At 43.7% G+C, this 20000-nt stretch overlaps 1 protein-coding gene and 1 non-coding gene across 4 annotated transcripts in view; one reads left to right on the top strand and one right to left on the bottom strand.

The window, feature by feature from the left end:
* Positions 1 to 20000, bottom strand: part of cntnap2a (contactin associated protein 2a) — a 243316-nt gene that overhangs the window by 115916 nt on the left and 107400 nt on the right. For all 3 annotated transcript variants that reach the window (XM_045702060.1, XM_045702059.1, XM_045702061.1), the window contains exons 2-4: positions 14892 to 15002; positions 5818 to 6011; positions 4587 to 4734 (exon numbers count right to left, since the gene is read on the bottom strand). In XM_045702060.1, the coding sequence (XP_045558016.1) occupies positions 4587 to 4734; positions 5818 to 6011; positions 14892 to 15002 (453 nt within the window). The remainder of the gene's footprint in view (positions 1 to 4586; positions 4735 to 5817; positions 6012 to 14891; positions 15003 to 20000) is intronic.
* On the top strand, positions 13641 to 13715 carry trnaa-ugc (transfer RNA alanine (anticodon UGC)). The gene has a single exon. It is a non-coding gene; the product is annotated as a tRNA-Ala (tRNA).

Below are 20000 nucleotides of genomic sequence, written 5' to 3' on the forward strand. Positions count from 1 at the left end.
TCATCGGTTCAAATAACTAATGTATCATGAAATACCATAGGAACATTCATTTAGATCACCCACACACAAGATACCGATAGTTTCACTGTGTAGTTGTTCGTACAATCATTAAATATTGTAGTACAAAATATGTGACACGTTTCATTATGCTACTACATGTAAATACATCACTGTAAAAGGACTAGTAGATAGAATACTACAGACACAGTGGAATCATTGAACAAAATATGACATTTATTGATGAAATACAATAAAATCACAACATAGGTTTCTTTGAATCAAAGCAAAAATAATTAGCTACCAAAAAAAAGAAAAAAAATACAGTAAAACGTCAACTTCAGCATTCCTCACCTGGCTTACTGTAAAAACCAGAACAAAGGATTGATTACTGTACTTCTATATTTCCATCAACCCTGTCTTGTGGATTTGGCCACAGGTTCTCATCCACATCACAATGGATGTTTTCATTAGCCAAACATCTTGGGAAGAATCTTCGGGTATGTCGAATCCAGGCCTGACACTGGTCTGCCGTGATGTCATTGCATGCATCATCCATGGCCTGGAGAACGGTGGCTTGTTCGTGAGGGCGCCTATCATATACCTTCCACCTCCATGTGGAGAAAAATTCCTCAATCGGGTTAAGGAAAGGAGAGTATGAGGGTAAGTACAGGGTGGTAAATTGTGGATGGGCCTGAAACCATGCTTGCACCATTTGAGCATGGTGGAACCTGACATTATCCCACACAATGACATAGGTCATGCCATCAGCTCTACAGACCTGATTTAGCTCATCAAGGAAGGTTACATTCGAACAGCGAATCATGTGGCTGCCTGCAACTCAATATATAGAGTATATAGAGTAGAGAGCTTTAGTTGTTGTTCGACCAAACATTAGAACGGGCAAGATGAGTAATCTAAGCAACTTTGACCGTGGTATGATTGTTGGTGCCACACATGGTGGTTCCAGCATCTCAGAAACAGCTGCCTTCCTGGGATTTTTACACACTACAGTCTCTAGAGTTTACAGAGAATGGTGCGATTAACAAAACACATTCAGTGAGCGGCAGTTCTGTGGACAAAACACCTTGTTAATGAGAGAGGTCAGAGGAGAATGTCCAGACTCATTCAAGATAAAAGAAAGGCCACAAATTCTCAAATAACAGCTGTTTAAAACAGTGGTGTGCAGAATGGCTTCTCTTAACGTACAACACCATGAATAATTCAGGCTGTTGTGGAGTCAATAGGGGGTCCTACCCAGTACTAGATATGTGTACCTAATAAAGTGGCCGGTGAGTGTACAGTGACATCAAATCTGAAAACATGGTCTGGAAAAGTGGTAGTTGGGACCATAGAAACAGTGTCTGATAAAGAATGATGATGAAATATTACATCCATAGATAATGTAGTCCAATTGGTTCATGGTCCACGATAATTGGTGTCAATGGATCTCGTTATCCTGAAACTTTCATGATCTAAACATGAAATATTGTTTGTCAGTTTCCATAAAACTATCATTAAGAGTAATGCAACAGTTACTGATCATTTTGAGCAGTTGTATCAATTGATAGTTAGATCATTGTAATGAAATGAATAGACAGTCATCTCAGATGTAATGTGTGAATTGCATTTTGAAATGGTAATACTCTGATGTTAAGTTGTGTCATTTTCAACAGATGATTTTAGTTCAATGAACAAATGATCTTAGCTTTATGTGTATTGAGTTTTGAAAAATTAGCATTTTGATCATTGGTTGTGAGTTTTGTGTCTAGAGTTTTGAAAAATGACATCAACGTTCTGAAATTAGTGCCAAAGTGATTGTAAAAAACTGTAAATGAACCTGCATTATTGCAGCTCAGAAACAGGTCTGGAACCTGCTGGGTTAGGACATAGAAAGATAAATGAACCTGCATTATTGCAGCTCAGAAACAGGTCTGGAACCTGCTGGGTTAGGACATAGAAAGATAAATGAACCTGCATTATTGCAGCTCAGAAACAGGTCTGGAACCTGCTGGGTTAGGACATAGAAAGATAAATGAACCTACATTATTGCAGCTCAGAAACAGGTCTGGAACCTGCTGGGTTAGGACATAGAAAGATAAATGAACCTGCATTATTGCAGCTCAGAAACAGGTCTGGAACCTGCTGGGTTAGGACATAGAAAGAAGAAACAGTCTAACCCTGTGTTCAGGGAAGAAAGAGAGAGGGATGAGGGGAGAGGAGGGAGGTATAGAGCAATATGATAGCTTGAGTGAATGAATGGTAAGTAGGGATTGAAGGAAGGATGATGGGAGGGAGAGAAGGAGAGAGAGAGATGAGAATACTGTCTGTTGGTTGACTGAGTGAATGGGAGGGATGATGGGGAATGGGGAAGGATGATGAGAGGAGGGATGGGAGGAGGGAGGAATGGAGGGATAAACATGATGTATTGGCTGAGTGAATGAATGACAGGGAGATATCTGAATGCACAAACTGCTTCCACACACGGACAAGAGACTGATACACATCTCTACACAGTGTGTGTGTCCTAACCTTTACCATCATTCATATCTGTCAAGCAAACACAAACATTAGAGAAGCAACCCGAATCGAGTTCTGTTCTGTTTACCATCACTTCAATGGCCCACAAACAAGCTAAAGCACTGTGTGTGTGTGTGTGTGTGTGTGTGTGTGTGTGTGTGTGTGTGTGTGTGTGTGTGTGTGTGTGTGTGTGTGTGTGTGTGTGTGTGTGTGTGTGTGTGTGTGTGTGTGTGCTTGCCTGCGCGTGTATGTTTATCATTACATTGTGTTATGATCACTTCAAGCAGGAGCCCTTAAGTAAAGGATCTCTCCAGGCTATCCATCAGAGAATGTCTTCTCCTTTCAACTTAAAACTAATGTAGTAGAGAAGTGGAGAAATGAAAACTTTTTACTATGTCTTATCAGAATAAAGGATGTGTGTGTTTGTGTGTGTGAATGAATGAATGAATGAATTACATTTTATTTGTGTGTCAATTCGCCAGTTGGCAACCCATCCATTACGGGATGAATTGACATATAAACATGACAATAATTCACTGTGATAATTCAGTAATAATTCTTCAGGTGTTCTGTGCAGTGTGCACCACATAAAGAGAAAACAAGAAATCAACATATAATAACAAATAAGATTATCCAAGCAATAATTACATCTCTGACTGAGTGTGTGTGTATGTACGTGCCTGTGAGTGTGTGTGTGTGTGTGCATGTGTGTTTGTGTAGGTGCCTGTATGTGTGTGTGAGTGTGTGTGTGTGTGTGTGTGTGTGTGTGTGTGTGTGTGTGTGTGTGTGTGTGTGTGTGTGTGTGTGTGTGAGTGAGTGAGTGTGTGTGTGTGTGAGTGTGAGTGTGTGTGAGTGTGAGTGTGAGTGTGTTTCAGTGTGTGAGTGTGAGTGTGTGTGAGTGTGTGTGTGTGTGTGTGAGTGTGAGTGTGTGTGTGTAAGTGTGTGTGAGGGTGTGAGTGTGTGTGTGGGTGAGTGTGTGTGTGATTATGTGTGTGTGTGTGTGTGTGTGTGTGTGTGTGTGTGTGTGAGTGTGTGTGAGTGTGTGTGAGTGTGTGAGTGTGTGTGAGTGTGTGAGTGTGTGTGTGTGATTGTGTGTGTGTGTGTGTGTGTGTGTGTGTGTGTGTGTGTGAGTGAGTGAGTGTGTGTGTGTGTGTGTGTGTGTGAGTGTGTGTGTGAGTGTGAGTGTGTGAGTGTGTGTGAGTGTGTGTGAGTGTGTGAGTGTGTGAGTGTGTGAGGGTGTGAGTGTGTGTGTGAGTGTGTGAGTGAGTGTGTGTGATTGTGTGTGTGTGTGTGTGTGTGTGTGTGTGTGTGTGTGTGTGTGTGAGTGTGTGTGAGTGTGTGTGAGTGTGTGAGTGTGTGTGAGTGTGAGTGTGTGTGAGTGTGTGTGAGTGTGTGAGTGTGTGAGTGTGTGAGTGTGTGTGAGTGTGTGTGAGTGTGTGTGAGTGTGTGTGTGTTCAGAGAAGCTAATAAAGAAAAGTAATAACTTCACTGGAATGAGAAATGTATGCGTGTCACTTCTAGCAGTAATTTATGCCAAGTCTTAATTGAACATTTCTTATCAAAATCAATTTAGCAGTCTGTAATAGGATGAGAGAGAAGGGTTGGTCTGGAGTGTGTCAACTCCTATGGGGATAAGGGTGTGTGTGTGTGTGTGTGTGTGTGTGTGTGTGTGTGTGTGTGTGTGTGTGTGTGTGTGTGTGTGTGTGTGTGTGTGTGTGTGTGTGTGTGTGTGTGTGTGTGTGTGTGTATGTGTATTCTGTTTTGACAGCCCATAAATATAATTCCATCTTCATTTATGTAGTTGATGTAATTAATTCATAATGAAGACAAGCGCTGATGACATTTCTAGTGAGAGATGAGACTCTGACTCATTACTGGAACATTCTAATGATTACATGGGTCTTATGAGGTGTGTGGGTAATGGAGATGGCCTGTGTGAGAAACTTCATGTAGGCTTTAGCTCAGTGGGATAACACGGTCTTGTGGCGTACAGACGAACAGGATTCAAACCCAGTGAGTCACCTTTGTGTGTGTGGTGTCTGTGTGTGTTTGTGTGTGTGTGTACTCACAGTAGGAACAGCCGTAGACCTCTATGCGGAGGCCGATGCGCCCCTCTCCACTCCAGTCCAGCGGTACCAAACGCAGGAACCGGCCCATAATGCCTTTTGCCAGGTCGTGTCGCACCACACTCTCCGTGTTGGAGTTGCCTGAGAAGGCCTGCAGAGATACAGAAAGCAGAGATCACTTATCACATACTGAACTACATGTGTGGGGCTTGACTGAACAACCCTATCTTTCCCCAAGGAACACTTGTCCTTGCTACAGTTCTATGATGGGTTAAAACTTTTACCTCTCTCTCTCCATCCATCTCCTACACCAAGCCCTCCCCTTCTCTCCCTTTTCTCTCTCTCTCTCTCTCTCTCTCTCTCTCTCTCTCTCTCTCTCACTCTCCCTCTTTCTCTCCCTCTTCCTCTCTCTCTCTCTCTCTCTCTCTCTCAATCTCTCTCTCTTTCCATACTTCCTCTTTACCCCCGTCCCGCTTTTCTCAGCATATAATTCCAGGGTAAAGCTGTTTGTCTCTTCCCTTCTTTAGCCAGACGGGAGCTTTAACCAGTATATTCCTCTAAGCTTCATCCTATTGTGCAGAAATGAAAACAGGACTTATCTACCACGGATACAGCAGCCTGCCTTGAGAATACTTTATTTTTACATAGCGGTTTACTTTGTCGCCCTGGCGAGGTACAGTAGAAAGCAGAAACTCCATCCAAGACAATCCCGTCCTTTCTGCCAGGTCTTTCGCGTAGGTGTATTGTACTGAGTGTGGTGTTTGTGTGTGGCCGCGTGTGTGTGTGTGTGAAAGGTTAGAGAAAATGATCAGATGAATGTTAGTTTAGTCTGTAATATTTACACTTACACCGGAGATAAATTAAAAACCAATATAGATGTCACATCCCTTAAAAACAGCCAGGTGGGCAAAATTACACGAACAATGTAAGATAGATGGTGTAATCATTTTTATTTGCAGAAACATTAAAAGCTATAGATCAGGTTTAATGGCCGAAACATAACACTGTTGAATTAATAATGAGTCCCAAACGAGTATGACGCAGCACACAAAAACAACAGCTTAATGTTCCCTCCAGTGGAACAACTACACATTTATCACTGGGGGGTTTCCACACAGCACAACCATGATCAGGTCATTTGGCTGATTCCCATAGGAAAAACACACACACACACACACACACACACACACACACACACACACACACACACACACACTGGTTTTGTGTTACCTACCCATATGTTTCCATCCTGATGATAAGGCTTCCAGTTCCTGCCCGTGTCGCTATAGAGCAGCCTGTACCTCGTTGTCCAATCAGAGCTGCTGTACCTGCCCTGTGTTGCCACGGCAACCACCTGTCTCCGGTTGCCCAGGTCCACTTGGAGCCATGGGTAGCTGTCGCTGTCCTGGGGAGACCAGCCCCCCGCACCTGGAGACAGGGACACAGGTAAACATGATGTAAACACAGGTAAACATGATGTAAACACAGGTCAACATGACATTAAACACAGGTCAACTTGATGTAAACAGGTAAACATGATATTAAAACAGGTAAACACAGGTAAACATGATGTAAACACAGGTCAACTTGAGGTAAATACAGGTCAAAAGGATGTAAACACAGATAAACACATGTCAACATGATGTAAACATGATGTACCTCATTTGCACACACTGTATATAGACTTTTTTTTCGATTGTGACTGTATGTTTGTTTATTCCATGTGTAAGTCTGTGTTGTTGTTTGTGTCGCACTGCTTTCCTTTGTCTTGGCCAGGTCGCAGTTCTAAATGAGAACTTGATCTCAGCTAGCCTACCTGGTTAAATAAAGGTGAAATAAATAAATTAATAAAAAACAACACAGGTAAACATTAAGGAAACAGGTAAAGGCAGGTCAACATGATGTAAACAGGTCAACATGATGTTAAAAAGGTACAGTTGAAGTCGGAAGTTTACATACACCTTAGCCAAATACATTTTTCACAATTTCACAGTTTTTCACAATTCCTGACATTTAATCATAGTAATAATTCCCTGTCTTAGGTCAGTTAGGATCACCCCTTTATTTTAAGAAAATGAAATGTCAGAAAAATAGTAGAGAGAATGATTTATTTCAGCTTTTATTTCTTTCATGACATTCCCAGTGGGTCAGAAGTTTACATACACTCAATTAGTATTTGGTAGCATTGCCTTTAAATCGTTTAACTTGGGTCAAACATTTTGGGTAGCCTTCCACAAGCTTCCCACATAAGCTGGGTGAATTTTGGCCCATTCCTCCTGACAGAGCTGGTGTAACTGAGTCAGGTTTGTAGGCCTCCTTGCTCGAACACGCTTTTTCAGTTCTGCCCACAAATTTTCTATGGGATTGAGCTCAGGGCTTTGTGATGGCCACTCCAATACCTTGACTTTGTTGTCCTTAAGCCATTTTGCCACAACTTTGGAAGTATGCTTGGGGTCATTGTCCATTTGGAAGACCCATTTGGGACCAAGCTTTAACTTCCTGACTGATGTCTTGAGATGATGCTTCAATATATCCACATAATTTTCCTCCTCATGATGCCATCTATTTTGTGAAATGCACCAGTCCCTCCTGCAGCAAAGCTCCCCACACATGATGCTGCCACCCCTGTGCTTCACGATTGGGATGGTGTTCTTCGGCTTGCAAGCCTCCCCCTTTTTCCTCCAAACATAGCGATGGTCATTATGGCCAAACAGTTCAATTTTTGTTTCATCAGACAAGAGGACATTTCTCCATAAAGTGCGATCTTTGTCCCCATGTGCAGTAGTAAACTGTAGTCTGGCTTTTTTTATGGCGGATTTGGAGCAGTGGCTTTTTCCTTGCTGAGCAGCCTTTCAGGTTATGTCGAGATAGGACTCATTTTACTGTGGATATAGATACTTTTGTACCTGTTTCCTCCAGCATCTTCACAAGGTCCTTTGCTGTTGTTCTGGGATTGATTTGCACTTTCGCACCAAAGTACGTTCATCTCTAGGAGACAAAACGCATCTCCTTCCTGAGCGCTATGACGGCTGCATGGTCCCATGGTGTTTATGCTTGCGTACTATTGTTTGTACAGATGAACGTGGTACCTTCAGGTGTTTGGAAATTGCTCCCAAGGATGAACCAGACTAACAATTGTAGGAAAAATGACTTGTGTCATGCACAAAGTAGATGTCCTAACCGACTTGCTAAAACTATAGTTTGTTAACAAGACATTTTTGGAGTGGTTGAAAAACGAGTTTTAATGACTCTAAGTGCATGTAAACTTCTGACTTCAACTGTAAACATGATGTAAACACATGTCAATATGATGTAAACACAGGTCAACTAGATGTAAACAGGTAAACACAGGTCAACAGGATCTTAAACAGGTAAACACACGCAAACATGATGTAAACACAGGTAAACACAAGTCATGTAAATAGGTAAGCATAGGTCAACATTATAAACACAGGTCAACATGATGTAAACAGGTAAACATAACTAAACACAAGTAAACACAGGTAAACATGATGTAAACACAGGTCAACATTATGTAAACACAGGTAAACATGATGTAAACAGGTAGACACAGGTCAAAATGATGTAAACAGGTCAAAATGATGTAAACAGTTAAACATAACTAAACACAAGTAAACACAGGTAAACATGATGCAAACAGTTAAACACAGGTCAACATGATGTAAACACAGGTAAACATGATGTAAACGGGTAAACACAGGTCAACATTATGTAAAGACAGTTAAACATGACGTAAACAGGTAAACACAGGTCAAAATGACATAAACAGGTCAACACAGGTCAACATTATGTAAACACAGGTATACATGATGTAAACAGGTCAACACAGGTCAGCATGATGTAAATAGGTAAACACAGGTCAACATGATGTAAACAGGTAAACACAAGTAAACACAGGTAAACATGTTGTAAATACAGGTCAACACAGGTCAACATTATGTAAACAGGTAAACACAGATAAACATGATGTAAACACAGGTCAACATGATGTAAACAGGTAAACACAGGTCTACAGGATGTTAAATAGGTAAACACAGGTAAACATGATGTAAACACAGTTAAACATGATGTAAACACAGGTAAACACAAGTCAACATGATGTAAACACAGGTACACACAGGTCAACATTATGTAAACAGGTAAACACAGGTAAACATGATGTAAACACAGGTCAACATGATGTAAACAGGTAAACACAGGTCTACTGGATGTTAAATAGGTAAACACAGGTAAACATGATGTAAACACAGTTAAACATGATATAAACACAGGTAAACACAAGTCAACATGATGTAAACACAGGTCAACATGACGTAAGCACAGGTCAACATGATTTAAACAGGTAAACACAGGTAAACATGATGTAAACACAGTTAAACATGATGTAAACACAGGTACACACAGGTCAACATGATGTAAACACAGGTCAACATGACGTAAGCACAGGTCAACATAATTTAAACAGGTAAACACAGGTCAAATTGATGTAAACACAGGTCAACATGATGTTGAAACAGGTAAACACAGGTAAACATGATGTAAACACAGGTAAACATGATGTAAACACAGGTCACCATGATGTAAACAGGGGTCAACTTGATGTAAACACAGGTACACTTGATGTAAACAGGTAAACACAGGTCAACAGGATGTTAAATAGGTAAACATAGGTAAACATGATGTTAACACAGGTAAACACACGTCAACATGATGTAAACACAGGTAAACACAGATCAACATGATGTAAACACAGGTCAACATGATGTAAACATAGGCCAACATGATGTAAACACAGGTTACATGATGTAAACAGGTCAACACAGATCAACATTATGTTGTGTTACCGCTTGAATTCAAAATGGGTTAAATATAGTTTTTTCTCCCCCATCTACACACAATACCTCCTAATGACAAAGTGAAAACATAATTTGAGAATTTTTTGCAAATGTATTGAAAATGAAATACTGAAATATCTCATTTACATACTGTAAGTATTCACACTCAAATCAAATCAAATCAAATTGTATTTGTCAGCTGCGCCGAATACAACAGTGAAATGCTTCCTTACAAGCCTTTAACCAACAATGCTTTAAGAAGTTAAGTAAAAAATAGAAAATAAAAGTAACAAATAATTAAACAGCAGCAGTAAAATAACAATAGCGAGGCTACATACAGGAGGTACCGGTACAGAGTCAATGTGCGGGAGCACCGGTTAGTCGAGGTAATTGAGGTAATATGTACATGTAGGTAGAGTTACCTAGAAAGACTCCTAAGTCAATACATGTTAGACTCACATTTGGCAGCGATTACAAATGTGAGTCTTTCTGGGTAAGTCTCTAAGACCTTTGCACACCTGGATTGTACAATATTTGTCCATTATTATTTTCAAAATTCTTCAAGCTCGGTCAAATTGGTTGTTGATCATTGCTAGACAACCATTTTCAAGTCTTGCCATAGGTTTTCAAGCAGATTTAAGTGAAAACTGTTCTTTGGTAAGCAACTCCAGTGTAGATTTGGCATTGTGTTTCAGGTTATTGTCCTGCTGAAGGGTGAATTAATCTCCCAGTGTCTGTTGGAAAGCAGACTGAACCAGGTTTTCCTCTAGGATTTTGCCTGTGCTTAGTTCCATTTAGTTTATTTTTTATCCTGAGAAATACTTGAAAATATGTAGAGTGGTACTCAGTAATGTTTTGTATTCAGGGCAAAAAGTTGATCGCTTTGCCAATTTTACTGCAGTATTACTTTAGTGCCTTGTTGCAAATAGGATCCATGTTTGGAATATTTTTATCCTGTACAGGCATTCTTCTTTTCACTCTGTCAATTAGCTTAGTATTGTGGAGTAACTACAATGTTGTTTATCCATCCTTAGTTTTCTCCTATCACAGCCATTAAACTCTTTAACTGTTTAAAAGTCACCATTGGCTTCATGGTGAAATCCCTGAGTGATTTCTTTCCTCTCCGGCATCTGAGTTAGGAAGGACGCTTGTATCTTTGTAGTGACTGGGTTTATTGATACACCATCCAAAGTGTAATTAATAACTTCACCATGCTCAAAGGGATATTCAATGTCTGTTTTCCCCATCTACCAATAGGTGCCCTTCTTTGCAAGGCATTTGAAATCCTCCCTGGTCTTTGTAGTTGAATCTGTGTTTGAAATTCACTGCTCGACTGAGGGACCTTACAGATACTTGTATGTGTGGGGTACAGAGATGAGGTAGTCATTCAAAAATCATGTTAAACACTATCATTGCACAAAGAGTGAGTCCATGCAATTTATTATGTGACTTGTTAAGCACATTTTTCCTCCTGAACATATTTAGGCTTGCCATAACAAAGGGGTTGAATACTTATTGACCCGAGGCATTTCAGTTTTTCCTTTATTATTAATTTGTAAAAATGTATAAAAACATGGGGTATTGTGTGTAAGCCAGTGACAAAAAAAAATATTGCTTTAATCAATTTTAAATTCAGGCTGTAACACCAAAATTCGGAAAAAGTGAAGGGGTGTGAATACTTTCTCAAGGTGCTGTATATCTTACAATCCATCTAGGTGGGCATAACCCTTGCTCAAGACTGGAAGATATGTGATTGAAACAGAATACCTTTCTCTCTTCACTCTAGCCATCACTACACCCCTCTCCCTCCCAACCTGTGTTGAGGCCCCTAGCTAGAATACATTTTTATATACAGTCTCTCTCACGGAGCTCTTATAAGTCAAAGTGAAATGATGCAGAAACACAAGAGGAACACAACTTGTAGACAGGGAGGCGGACGGGCGGCAGAGAAATAGGAGTTCTACTGTGGCAGTTGGATTCAAAACTGTCAGTTATTAAAAGGAATGGTCCCTAGATTCCTCTCCAACACACACAGAAAATAGAAGGGAGAGCAGAATAGGAGTGAGAGATTCAAGAGAGGAGCGAGGTGAGGTGAGAGGAGAGGGAGATGAGGTGAGAGGAGAGGAGAGGGAGATGAGGTGAGAGCAGAGTAGAGATCAGAGAGGGTGAAAGGCAGAGAGGACAGAGAGAGAGAGAGAGGATGAAGGATGTAGGATAAACACAACCAAATCATTAGAAAACAAAAATATATTTACTTGACACATTGGAAGGAATTTACAAAAAAATCTGAGCAAACTAGAATGCTAGTTGGCCCTAAACAGAGAGTACACAGTGGCAGAATACCTGACCACTGTGACTGACCCAAACTTAAGGAAATCGTTGACTATGTACAGACTCAGTGAGCATAGCCTTGCTATTGAGAAAGGCCGCCGAAGGCAAACCTGGCTCTCAAGAGAAGACAGGCACACTGCCCACAAAATGAGATGGAAACTGAGCTGCACTTCCTAACCTCCTGCCAAATGTATGACCATATTAGAGACACATATTTCCGTCAGATTACACAGACCCGCAAATAATTCGAAAACAATTCCAATTTTGATAAACTCCTATATCTACTGGGTGAAATAACACAGTGTGCTGTCACAGCAGCAAGATTTGTGACCTGTTGCCACAGATAAGGGCAACCAGTGAAGAACAAACACCACTGTAAATGCAACATATATTTATGTTTATTCATTTTCCCTTTTGTACTTTAACTATTTGCACATCGTTACAACACTGTATATATACATAATATGACATTTGTAATGTCTTTATTATATCGGAACTTTTGTAAGTGTAATGTTTACAGTACATTTTTTATTCTTTATTTCACTTTGTTAATTATATGATTTATTTCATTTCACTTGCTTTGGCAATGTAAACATATGTTTCCCATGCCAATAAAGCCCTTCAATTGAAATTGAATAGAGGACAGAGGAGAGTGAGAGAGGTGAGAGGGTGAAAGGCACAGGAGAGGTGAGAGAGAGGAGAGAATAGATGGAGAGGGCGATGAGGTGAGAGAGAGCAGAGAATAGATAGAGTGAGGGATGAAGTGAGAGAGGGAGGAGAGAATAGATGGAAAGAGAGATGAGGTGAGAGAGAGGAGAGAATAGATGAAGAGAGGGACGAAGTGAGAGAGAGGAGAGAGGACACAGAAGAGAGTAAAGCGAGAAAGGGATGAGGTGAGTGAAGGTTGAAAGGCAGAGGAGAAGTGAGAGAGTGGAGAGGGAGAGAGGTGAGGCGGTGCGTGTCGAGGGACTGTCACTCCTCTCCCACCTGTCATATACACAGATGTTCAGGGAGATAGGGAGCAGGAGAGAGAGAGAGATAGGAAGCAGGACAGAGAGAGCGATAGGGGGAGGGAGAGAGAGATAAAAAAAAGGTCAGAGACAATCCCTGAGAGTGAGAGACAGCGAAAGAGAGAGAGAGAAAAAAAGAGAGCACGAGAGAGAGCGAGAAAGAAAGAGAGAAAAAAGAGAGAGGGGAGGAAAAAAGAGAGAGAAAGAAAGAGAGAGACAGAAAGAGACAAAAAGAGACAAAGAGAAAGAAAGAAAGTGAGAAAGAGAGGGACAGAGAGAGACAGAGAGAGAGAGAGAGAAAGAGAGTGAGAGAGAGAGAGAGAGAGCGAAATAAGTGAGCAAAAGGAGGTCAGAAACCAGCACACATCAGAGGAAAAGTCCAAGCCCCCATGATATTACTGATAACCCAGATAACCTAACAGTACCGGAGCACAGCAGAGCAGTACTGACCTACAGATTACAACCATGCTCGGCTTTATCCCCCAAAATACATCTAACATGGAACTATATAGTAGTGGTCCCCAGCTGCAGTCTCGGATAGCTACAGGGTGTGTGGGTGTGAGTGTGTGTGTGGGTGTGTGTGTGTGACCACCACTAGAGTTGTTTAATAAGTATAAAAAGACTCATTTGAACGCCATCAAACAACGTTCCGCTGTTCCACTGCCTCAGCAGGCTCTCTCCTCTCTTCTCTTGTTCTTTTCTCTCTTCTCTTGTCTTGCTGTCAGAGTTCATCATTCCTTTTCCTCTCTCGTTAGTTTAAAATATAATGATCACAGCCTTACCGCTCACCTTATAACCGTCACCACAACCACTGGAGACAAGATGTGTGTCTGTGTGTCTGTGAGCCTGCATGTGCCCGTGGTCCCGTGTGGCTCAGTTGGTAGAGCATGGTGTTTGCAACGCCAGGGTTGTGGGTTCGATTCCCACGGGGACCAGTACGGAGAACATTCACTACTGTAAGTCGCTCTGGATAAGAGCGTCTGCTAAATGACTAAAATGTGTGTGTGTGTGAATACGTGTGTATGTACAGATGTCTTAATTTCACCACCCTGTTGCAGGACATGTAAAACTTGTAGTGTATTTGAGATTTAAAAAGGCTTCTGAAGTTGAATTTCCACCTTGACATTTCGGACTTGACTTTCCCTTACGAAAAATGCATCAACCCCTACAATAATGTCCATTAACTATAATCCACATACTAATTCACATTTGCTGTTGCTGCAGGATGATTTTCCTGCTGTAGCAAACTGGCTCAAATTCAGTCCCTGTACTACATGTGTATGTGAGTCTCTGCTGCATGCATGTGTGTATCTCTTGTCTGTTTTTGTTCCTCTTGCTGTTTGCAGCTCCACTCAAACTATTTCTTATCCATCCCCACTTTTAGACAAAACAGAGAACGTTCATGAATGACTTCTGAGGCTGATAGAAGATCATTGGTGGGGGACAAACTGCTACTACTTGTCTGACTGTCACTGAGAGGGAGGGAGGGAGGGAGGGAGGGAGGGAGGGAGGGAGGGAGGGAGGGAGGGAGGGAGGGAGGGAGGGAGGGAGGGAGGGAGGGAGGGAGGGAGGGAGGGACTGTGGAGTAATTGAATTAAAAAACAGGCTGGTGGTTTTATCGATTAATTAAAACATGGAATGAAACTTCAAACAGCCCATGAAGAGAAGACAGAGACTTTGGATCAGTAGAGGACAACATGTGGAATTTATGATTAGCTAATCTAAAACACTTTTCAAACTAGACACTTTGTCCCACTTTGGAAAAAAAACACAAATGCTAGCACACACACCCCCCCACACTCACTCACTCACACACACACACACACACACACACACACACACACACACACACACACACACACACACACACACACACACACACACACACACACACACGTTGAAGCAGTCAGCCTTCACAACAGAGACTAATACTTGTCCTGTGTCTCATTGATTATGTGCCATCTCTATTCCACCCCCAAGGAAGGAAGCCCTTAGCAAATTGACTTATCACTAACGATTCATATCAATGTCACTACATCTGCCTGCCAAATGCAGCTTCTTTGTGTCTGTGTGTGTGTCTGTCTCTCTCTCTCTTTCAGTGTGTGTATTACCTCCTCTCCGGTTGAGCTTGGCGTAGCCTGGAGCATATCCACTGGTGAAGACTGAGGAGGCAGTGAAGGCAGTGTGAGGGAGTGGAGAGGAGAGAGCCTCCTCACACTTTTCTACAGGAGAAAGAGAGAGAGAGAGAGAGAGAGAGAGAGAGAGAGAGAGAGAGAGAGAGAGAGAGAGAGAGAGAGAGAGAGAGAGAGAGAGAGAGAGAGAGAGAGAGAGAGAGAGAGAGAGAGAGAGAGAGAGAGAGAGAGAGAGAGAGAGAGAGAGAGAGAGAGAGAGAGAGAGAGAGAGAGAGAAAGAAAACAGGGTTATTATTCAAGTATATCTTTTCATTAGTTATTCAGGTCTGTGTTCCCCAGCCAGTGTATGACACATACAGCACAGTAGTCATATCACAGAGTAAAAACACTGCCACCTGTCTGGTGGAGTGAGCTACAGGCTCAATGATGTGGAACTTCACTGAGGCAAATACACACACACCTTAGCAAGGCCACATCTTCCACTACATTAGGTTTACACAGCAGCTCAATCTCTGCCTCAGCCAAGGGAGGGAGACCGAAAGTGCAAGGCAGGAATGTGTGTGTGTGTGTGCGTGCGTGTGTGCTTGTGTGTGTGTGTGCGCGTGTGCGTGTGTGCGTGCGTGCGTGCGTGCGTGCATGCGTGTGTGTGTGTGTGTGTGCGCGCGCGCATGCGCATGTGCGTGTGCGTGTGTGTGTGAGAGAGAGAGAGTCCCCAGTCACATAGTGGTGAAGGGAAATATGAGCGAGTTGGACTATAATATAGCTTCACACCAGGGGGGAAGCAGACCATTTATCCTGGAATACACACGCTAACGGTCACGGTGTTTTGATGATGTTATGCTCCCTGTGTGAGACTGAACCGATCTGTGTCTAACAACCATACTCCCTCATAGTACTGACTGAGACCACCTGTGCCGTCACCACCGGTGAAAATACACACACACACACGTAACCCCCCACCCCACCCCCACACACACTCTTCTGTAGCATCACCATCCACAGCTCTTCTGAATCCTGTGCTGGACAGACAGAGAATGCGATGGACACATGTTGCCTACATTAAGCCTAATATTTGCTCTGATATTTGCTTTGAACAAAAAACTGGGGATGGGTTTCCTCTGTCCTGGTTTTTATTAAAGACAAGCAGATTGAATGACTACAATGTCTCAGTCTAAATGCCAACCTACTCCTCTGAGAGAGACAGATGGAGAGGATGGTAGAAGAGGAGACATGCGATTACATTTATCTGTTCCATTTCTAGACTAAAGCAAATAGCTCCGAGCTGCACAAATAGCAAGCTGGACATGTGTCACTGACTGTCATCAGCTGTCACTGTTTAAACAACTAAGACTTCAAGCGGGCTAGGGAGTTATACAAGGTGACAGGCTTTCGTTCCAGCCAAGCACTAACACACCTAACTCAACTAATCAACAACACTTTGATAAGTTTAGTGTTAGTGGATGGAAAACGCATTCTGTAATGAAAGACGATGGGGAAAGACATGAAATTGAAACTAAAAGTGTTTAGCAAAAACCCTGCCTTTGGCCTTGTAATTATGATGGTAATTTTCTATTAGCTGGTATCATTATAAAGTAGACAATGTATCCATGGAAATGCACTAAAACCTCTCTCCTTCTGTCACGACTTCCGCCGAGGTCGGTCCCTCTCCTTGTTCGGGCGGCGTTTGGCGGTCGACGTCACCGGATTTCTAGCCATCGCCGATCCACCATTCATTTTCCATTTGTTTTGTCTTGTTTCCCCGCACACCTGGTTTGCATTCCCTCATTACTCGTCTTGCATATAACCCTCTGTTTCCCCCCCATGTCTGTGTGAGGAATTGTTATGTGTAAATGTATGCGTACTCCAGGCTGGTTTGCGCCGGGTTATTGTAACCCGTGTGTGTTTAGTTTTCTGAGTTTTGTTCGCCTCAATAAAGGGCTCCGTTTGCTACCCATTTCTGCTCTCCTGCGCCGGACTTCCCTGCAGCCAGTTATGCACTCCTTTACAGAATTCCACACCCGAATTATGGAGTCAGCAGGAGCAGGTGCCCCTGGTAGCGGAGTCGAGGAGCGCATCCAGGAGCACGCAGCGATGCTTCACCATCTCGGCGCCGCCATGGACCGTGTCGTCCAGACGATGGACCGCTAGGAGAGACAGGGAGTCCCTCCAGCGCCCTCACCAGCACAACAGGGTCTCCACTACTCACCCCCTCCGCACCCGGTTTCAGTGGGATTCGTCTCGCACTTCCCAGGGAGTACGATGGGACGGCGGCAGGCTGCCAGGGTTTCCTGCTGCAGCTGGATTTATACCTGGCGACCGTTCACCCGGCTCCCTCGGGCCGTGAGAGGGTGTCCGCCCTCGTCTCGTGCCTCTCGGGGAAAGCTCTGGAGTGGGCCAACGCTGTGTGGGGAGAAGGAGATGCGGCGCTGGACCACTTAGAGGATTTGGTGAACGTCTCTTCCACCTGAGGCAGGGGACGAGGAGCGCCCAGGAGTTTGCGATGGACTTTCGAACCCTGGCTGCCGGCGTGGGATGGAACGACAGGGCCCTGATAGACCACAATCACTGCAGTTTGTGCGAGGACGTCCGTCGGGAGTTGGACTGCAGGGACACCACCCTCACCTTTGACCAGCTGGTGGACCTGTCCATTCGGCTGGATAACCTGCTGGCTATCCGCAGACGTCCAGATCGGGTTCTGTCGGTTCCATTCCCCAGCACCACCGCTCCGATACTCATGGAGCTGGGAGGTGCTGCGCTCAGGGAGAATGGAGAAGGTTCCTTCACGTGCACCATCTGTGGCTGCAGAGGTCACACTGCCGGTCGGTGTCGGGTTGGTTCCTCTGGGTGTCGAGGCAGCAGGCAGGGCACTCTGGCGTCACCCCAGGTGAGCCGGCACCATTCTCACCCAGAGCCCTCTGTTGCACACCTGTTTTTGCATGTTACTTTTCCTGAGTTTTCCCAGCATTCCCAGCATAAGGCGCTCGTTGATTCAGGCACGGCTGGGAATTTCATAGACAGATCATTCGCCCATAGTTTAGGGATCCCCATTATTCCAGTGGCTATGCCCTTCCCAGTTCATGCCTTAGACAGTCGACCAATAGGGTCAGGGTTGATTAGGGAGGCCACTGCTCCCCTGGGCATGGTGACACAGGGGGGTCACAAGGAGAGAATCAGTCTCTTCCTCATTGACTCTCCTGCGTTTCCCGTGGTGTTAGGCCTACCCTGGTTAGCCCGTCATGACCCCACTGTTTCATGGCAACGGAGGGCTCTCACGGGGTGGTCGCAAGAATGCTTGGGGAGGTGTTTAGGGGTTTCCGTTGGTGCTACTACGTGGAAAGTCCAGACCAGGTCTCCATCGTGCGCATTCCTCATGAATATTCCGATTTGGCTCTCGCCTTCTCCAAAAAGAAGGCGACTCAATTCCCACCCCATCGTCGGGGGGATTGTGCGATAAACCTCCAGGTAGACGCTGCACTTCCTAGCAGTCACGTGTATCCCCTGCCACAGGCAGAGACGGCACCTATGGAGACATATGTCTCCGAATCTCTGCGTCAGGGGTACATTCGGTCCTCCACTTCACCCGCCTCCTCGAGTTTCTTTTTTGTGAAGAAGGAGGGAGGTCTGCGCCCGTGTATTGACTATCGAGCCCTAAACCAGATCACTGTGAAGTACAGTTACCCGCTACCTCTCATAGCCACAGCGATTGAGTCAATGCACAGGGCGCACTTCTTCACGAAACTAGATCTCAGGAGCGCTTACAACCTGGTGCGTATCCAGGAGGGAGACGAGTGGAAGACAGCGTTCAGTACCACCTCAGGGCATGATGAGTACCTCGTCATGCCGTACGTGTTGATGAATGCTCCATCAGTCTTCCAAGCTTTTGTGGACGAGATTTTCAGGGACCTGCATGGGCAGTGTGTAGTGGTGTATATTGATGACATTCTGATTTACTCCGCTGCACGCGCCGAGCATGTGTCCTTGGTGCGCAAGGTGCTTGGTCGACTGTTGGCTTCGTTTGCTACCCATTTCTGCTCTCCTGCGCCTGACTTCCCTGCAGCCAGTTACGCACTCCTTTACACCTTCCCTCTATCCCCCCTCGATGTCGAGAGACATTTCAACTTTGAGTCAATCAGAGAGAACGAACCTCTGCAAAAAAAAGGAGCAGCAAGGAGGAGAAAAGAGGCTACTTTTCCTGCTGGCTGTACTCATATAATAGAAATGTGTATGAGGTTAGTATGCATTCGTCCATGGTTCAACAATACTAAGATAGTTGACGTAACAAAACACAGAATACGCATAGACATGTGTGTGTGTGTGTGTGTGTGTGTGTGTGTGTGTGTGTGTGTGTGTGTGTGTGTGTGTGTGTGTGTGTGTGTGTGTGTGTGTGTGTGTGTGTCCACAGGGAGTTAAATGCATTTAAGATAAAAAACCAAATGGCGGGACTTACCCCCACACAACCCATAGCACTCACAGACCCTCTGATAGTCGCTTACTGTCGTTATCCATTATTAGTTGTAATATAATATTGCTTTCAGAGTTACGTTCCGAAGTGGAGAAACGGAGAAAGGACTAGAAGGAATGATTACAGTCATTTTCCTCAGCTTCACAGGATGAAAAGACTCCATCTAACATGTTGCGTTAACAATAGATGATTGCAGTATCAATTCCTTTCCCCACTTCTTTCTTCCTGTCCTTTCCTTCTATCTCTGTGCTTCCTTTGGAAATCCCCACAGGCTATTGAAAGAACATCAGTTCTGAATTCAAAAATGGAATGCGGATTTTAGGTTCATAAATGGATTTTATTAGAGGATAATAAAACCGAAATGCAGCAACTGGGGAAGGGGTAGAATGGCTTTTGGAGAATGAGAATGAGAAAGCGAGAGACAAAGACGCATACACACACAACGGGCAGGTCCAGCAGTAATTAAGGGGTGAAACACACACACACACAACGGGCAGGTCCAGCAGTAATTAAGGAGTGAAACACACACACACACAACGGGCAGGTCCAGCAGTAATTAAGGGGTGAAACACACACACACACAACGGGTAGGTCCAGCAGTAATTTAGGGGTGGAACACACACACA

Source organism: Salmo salar, chromosome ssa19 (assembly GCF_905237065.1).
Source record: "Salmo salar chromosome ssa19, Ssal_v3.1, whole genome shotgun sequence".
Taxonomy (NCBI): Eukaryota; Metazoa; Chordata; class Actinopteri; order Salmoniformes; family Salmonidae; genus Salmo; species Salmo salar.